Below are 6,039 nucleotides of genomic sequence, written 5' to 3'. Positions count from 1 at the left end.
GCCTGGGGAAGGAAAAGCAGTTTGCTCAGCAACAGCAGGAAAGTGTGAAAGAACGGCCCAAACCTGGAGATGTCTGGTCTTCAGCTGTAGTCAGGACTACCTGGACCCCCTCACAGAAGTTTCATTTTGGCCTGAACCACCAGTCATTCTGGAAGACTCATGCTTTCACATGCATGGCTCATTTGAGCAGAACTACTGGTTGACTAGGATGGAGCGACTGCATGTGGGTTTATGTGGTGTGGTACCAGAACCTTCTACACTGAGATATGGCTCTGGGCAGCCTTGACTGAAAAAGGCCCACCACTAAGACCCACTCTTGGTTTCTGCTGAAAGAACCTAAGACTAGTGCTCAGCACTTAGTTCTATACCAGGAACATGACAGAGAGTAACTGGAATGCAATGGGGGCCCCTATGATGGTAGGCAGTTCTGGTTCACTTTCCACAGCTATGTCAGAGGAAATGGAACTTCTACAGCCCCATCTGAGGCCCAGGGGACGCCTCCCTAGCAGCCCAACACTGGGTAAAGCCATTTCCGTGTCAGTCAATCAGTACTTTATCCTAACGTCCCTAGATAGAACTTGAAACTGAACTCACAGACCCGTTTATCATTTGATAGGAAAAAACACTTATGTTTTCTGCAGAGAAATTTACTTAGAAAAAGTAGGTATTGTTAAGAATTGTTAAGAAGTACAGCATACAAGACAGGAAGTGCCTCAGTATAGAAACTTTAATAATAATATATCCTTTATTTTCAATGGTGGGGAAGGCATGAATGGACGGCCTCCAGCCAGACCCATGGGCTCAGTATTCCTCCCCTTCTTCTGCCTCTGCTTCCACCGAATCCACGCCCACCTCTTCATAATCCTTCTCCAGCGCGGCTAGGTCCTCCCGGGCCTCTGAGAACTCCCCTTCCTCCATGCCTTCTCCCACGTACCAATGCACAAAGGCCCGCTTCGCATACATGAGGTCAAATTTGTGGTCCAGGCGGGCCCAAGCCTCTGCGATGGCAGTGGTATTGCTCAGCATGCACACGGCCCGCTGCACCTTGGCCAGGTCTCCCCCAGGGACCACGGTGGGAGGCTGGTAGTTAATACCCACCTGCCAGAGTAAGAAAAAGTACAGTGAAGTTTATAATGACTTCAGAAGTGAGTTCACTATAAGTTGGGAACTGTGGGCCCTGCTTAAAATACTTATGCCATGCTTTTGGGAACGAATACACAAAGCAACATATATAAAAATTGTAAAGGATTTACTTAAACCACTAACGGCCAAGCTGGAGACCAACACGCTGGATCTTCACACACCCACATAGAACACAAAGGCCAAAAATGAGAACTGTATCCAAGGTATACTGCATGCTTAGTTAAAAGAAGACGAACTGAAATCTGCACACGCAGAAAACACCCATGCAGCAGTGAACTCTGGCAAGGAGAAGAGCCTGAGGTGGTAACCTTTCTACACCCTGATGGCTGTGAGCAGCTAGGGGCACAGCCGGGCCGGAGCTGAAAACAGGTGAGGACTGGGACACATCAGGAAATACATCCCCACTTTAAGAAGGAACATGTACCCTTTGATCCCTTGCTGGCCTGCCAACCAACATCACCCGTATAAAAGGTGGAACATCTTGAATATGCAGACTACCTCTTGTTTTATAAGGACAATCAGCTTTCAGGGCAGAGAATTCAGCTTTTCAGTCTTTCATAGTTAAATATTTTGCTATGTTTTAAAATATATTATGTGTGTGTGTTATATAATTTAAAGGCTCTAAAAATTACTTTAAAAGCTAGAGTTGGCTGCAAACTTACTTTGTGACAAGAATGATCTTGAACTCGCTCTAGTGCTGGGGTTAGAGGCACGTGCCCTAATCAATGACTAGCTAAAACTCAAACTTATTTTTAAACACTGAAGCTCTGTGTTGCCCCAGAAAATGGTTTTAAAAGGTGTGATAAATTGCATTGATACCGACAAAAGGGAGCCTCGGGCAAAGAGGCTAACAGGGTCCATCTGGTGCTGGCAGATTCTGCAGGGGCAGCCTCTCCCCCGTACTTCCCTGTAGGCCAGCTCTTCACTGCAGAAAAGCAGGTTCAGCTGGGAGGAAACATTCTGAATCAGCACTTGCTATCAGACAAGCCCTCCCTTGGAAGTCCTTGCCGTCAGAGTCTCACCAAGAAAAATGTTTAGTAATTTATGGTATAAAAAATTATGTCTGGGGGCTGGAGCTCAGCTGTTAAGAGTGCTGGATGCTTTCCCAGAGGACCAGGGTTCAAGTCCCAGCAACCATATGGTAGGAAACTTCAGTTCCAAGAAATCCAGAGCCCTTTTCGGGCCTCCACAGATAAAAGCAAGCAGATCTTTAAAAAGAGAAAAAAGAAGTAAGGTTTGGGCACTGGAGTTGTGGTGCACACCTTTAACACCAGCACTCAAGAGGCAGAGGCAAGAGGATGTCTGAGTTTGAGGCTAGTCTGGGTTACAGAGTGAGTTTCAGGACAGCCAGAGCTACACGAAACCTTTTCAGAAAAAACCAATCAAACCCCACCCCCACCCCAACAACAAACCAAAAAAAAAAAAAAAAAAAAGGTTTGGTGATCGATGGTTTCAGGAAAAAGGGCTCCCAGTGTTATTCAGAACACGCTTTCTTTGGATCCTGACATGGAAGGGCCATGAGCTTTCCCAAAACTCCAGCCCTGAAGCAGAACCTGCTGCTTGCTGGCAGCCACAATGGTCTCGGCGCCCAGTCTTACCTTAAATCCAGTTGGGCACCAGTCCACAAACTGGATGGTGCGCTTCGTCTTGATGGTGGCAATGGCCGCGTTGACATCCTTGGGAACCACGTCGCCCCTGTACAACATGCAGCAGGCCATGTACTTGCCATGGCGAGGGTCACACTTGACCATCTGATTGGCTGGCTCGAAGCAAGCGTTGGTGATCTCCGCCACTGACAGCTGCTCATGGTACGCCTTCTCGGCCGAGATGACGGGGGCGTAGGTGGCCAGTGGGAAGTGGATACGAGGGTACGGCACCAGGTTGGTCTGGAACTCCGTCAGGTCCACATTCAGGGCCCCATCAAACCTCAGGGAGGCTGTGATGGACGACACGATCTGCCCAATCAGACGATTGAGGTTGGTGTATGTGGGGCGCTCAATATCCAGGTTGCGCCGACAGATGTCATAGATGGCTTCATTATCCACCATGAAAGCACAGTCGGAATGTTCCAGTGTCGTGTGTGTGGTCAGGATGGAGTTGTAAGGCTCCACAACAGCTGTAGAAACCTGGGGGGCTGGGTAGATGGCAAATTCCAGCTTGGACTTCTTGCCATAGTCCACGGAAAGTCGCTCCATCAGCAGAGATGCAAACCCAGACCCCGTGCCACCTCCAAAGCTGTGGAAGATGAGGAAGCCCTGCAGCCCCGTGCACAGATCAGCCTGGTAAAACCAGAGTGCAAAAATCAGTGCCTAGGAAGCCACACTGACTTCCACACCCTGATATTCATCACTTCCATTTCTATAAACTGATGCAAATTTGGACTGAAGACCTGTAGATGTATCTCAGCAGAGTCTGTGTTAGGTAATTTGGTAAACTCATAGATTAACAGATTTGCCAAAATGACTGTGCCTGATAGTTTTATGTCAACTTGACGCCAGCTAAAGTTTGAGAGGAGGGATTCTTTTATTAAAGAAAATGCTTCCATAGGATCAGGTTGTTGAAGCCTGTAAGGCATTTTCTTAATTAGTGATTAATGGGCAGGCCCAGCCCATTGTGAGTGGTACAACCCCTGTGGTCCTAGATTCTGTAAGAAAGCAGGCTGAGCAAGCCACAGGGGGCAGGCCAGTAAACAGCAGCCTTCATGGCCTCTGCATCAGCTCCTGCCTCCAGGTTCCTGCCATGTCTAACTTCAATGATAAACAGTGCTGTGGATGTATCAACCAAACAAACCCTTTCTCCCTAAGCTGCGCCTGTCATGGTGTTTTACCACAGCAATGGTAAAGTAACCCCAACCAGGACAATGACCCTACCACTCTCTTGACCAGGACAACCACCATACGAAACCTCCTCCACAATCCTATTACCAGTTTTCGGATTCGGTCCAGGACCAGGTCAACAATCTCTTTGCCAATGGTATAATGACCTCTGGCATAATTATTGGCCGCATCTTCCTTCCCAGTGATCAGCTGCTCTGGGTGGAAAAGTTGCCGGTAGGTTCCGGTGCGCACTTCATCTAGAGAGAGACCACATGTCCTGTGAGTCTTTCAGGCAGGAGCCATTCGATCCTGCACGTACGTCAACAATGTCTCTAGACTTTGGTTACACATATACCACATATGACCCTCTTTTTCAGTTTCTTACCCAAAGTTACAAGCACTCAGTGTACAGCCTGTTTACTCTGCACAGATCTCAGTGAGCCTTCCTGAGACACCGATTTTCCCAGGAAAGCCTCCACCCAGGGCCCAAGCACCTACCGACTACAGTGGGCTCCAGGTCCACAAACACGGCTCTGGGCACATGCTTGCCGGCTCCAGTCTCACTGAAGAATGTGTTGAACGAGTCGTCCCCGCCACCAATGGTTTTGTCGCTTGGCATTTGACCATCAGGCTGAATACCATGTTCAAGGCAGTACAGTTCCCAGCAGGCATTGCCGATCTGGACACCCGCCTGCCCCACGTGAATAGAGATGCACTCACGCTGGAAACCAGAAAGTAAGATACTCATTCGCTTGAAACTGTATGACATACAAATACAATTTTGTGCTGTGCCTCAGTATCGATTTTCAAATTTTATTTACAACATGCTCAGACATTCCTTTTATCTCTGTTAAAACTGACCGCCACCAGGTTACACAGTCACATAATCCCTGTACTCAGAAAGCTTAAGAAGATTCAAGTCCAATCCTATCTCAAAACAAACACAGATAAAACAGCTTGTCTACTCTAAACTTGCCCATTTTACTATATAGTTTTACTAACACTGGCTGGCCTTAAACTAGTGACAATCCTGTTACCTTAGCCTCTCAAGTGCTAGGATTACAGATATAGGCACACACCAGGCTAAACAATTAGCAGTTAGCCCAGAGCATAAACGTTTGCCACTCTTTAAAAAAAAAAAAAAAAAAAAAGCCATGCAGTGTCGACAACTAGCTCAGCAGGGATAGAGTAATTCACAGAAAACCCTATCAGGTTTTAACTGTGGCCCGACAAAAGGGTAAGATATAACTCAGTAAATGACACCATAGGTCCCAGGTCACCCAGCCAAGCCTACCTAGATAGTTGCTGGATCTTCTATCTGCCTATCTAGATCAACCCCTTTTATTGCTCTCCATCACTCTGGGTACCAGGAAGCTGGCCAATGCACACATCTGTCAATGTTAATACGTTAATATCCTTCACAAAGATACCAGTCTGCTTAGGAAAATTGCTCAATTGCTCAATCGTTCAGGTCTAGGAATTTAACATTCCCAGACATTGTTATGTATTGAGATGCTGTTTTATCCTAATTTTTTTTCTTTATTTAAAAAAATTTTAAAACGACTTTAAATTTTCTTTAAAATATAAGGGACTGGCTGTATAACCCAGGCTGCGCTGAGAACTGCAATCTTTCTGCCTCAGTATATGGAATTCTAGCCTTATAGGCACATGTACCATAACAACTACTAGCCCCACAAGTATAAATTATACAGCTTTGGATTCTACCCAGCCCGGCAATTATACACACCTACTTCCGTCATAGACCCAACTACATCCAGCAACTACTTGTAAAATTTTAAACAAGTTTCCCTCAGGAATATTGGGCGGTCAAATGAAATTTTTGGGAGTATGTCATATCACATACATGTGTCTTGGCCATACACGACCCACACATGACCCAGGACAGCTATAAATGTAGATAAAAGCTTATGAGACCATGCATGCCCCATCCCCCCCCCCGTGTGTGTGTGTGTGTGTGTGTGTGTGTGTGTGTGTGTGTGTGTGTGTAAATCGTGGGCTTTTGAGCATAATATCACAGGTTAACACTGCATTGCAAATGGTGTATTCTTGTGTGTCCTCA

General features: G+C 46.5%; 1 protein-coding gene across 1 annotated transcript; it reads right to left on the bottom strand.

The window, feature by feature from the left end:
- Nucleotides 1–801: 801 nt before the first annotated feature.
- On the bottom strand, nucleotides 802–4,686 carry LOC308418462 (tubulin alpha-3 chain; the record flags this gene model as incomplete). The annotated part of the gene is made up of 4 exons (XM_080913833.1): nucleotides 4,458–4,686; nucleotides 4,068–4,216; nucleotides 2,742–3,422; nucleotides 802–1,098 (listed from the first exon to the last, which is right to left on the bottom strand). Exons 1-4 carry the CDS (start codon nucleotides 4,576–4,578, stop codon nucleotides 802–804), a joined length of 1,248 nt encoding a protein of 415 aa, XP_080769959.1. The 5' UTR covers nucleotides 4,579–4,686.
- Between the last annotated feature and the right edge of the window lie 1,353 nt (nucleotides 4,687–6,039).

Source organism: Micromys minutus (assembly GCF_963924665.1).
Source record: "Micromys minutus genome assembly, chromosome: 3".
Classification (NCBI taxonomy): Eukaryota; Metazoa; Chordata; class Mammalia; order Rodentia; family Muridae; genus Micromys; species Micromys minutus.
This window is presented reverse-complemented; position numbering and strand designations above follow the sequence as displayed.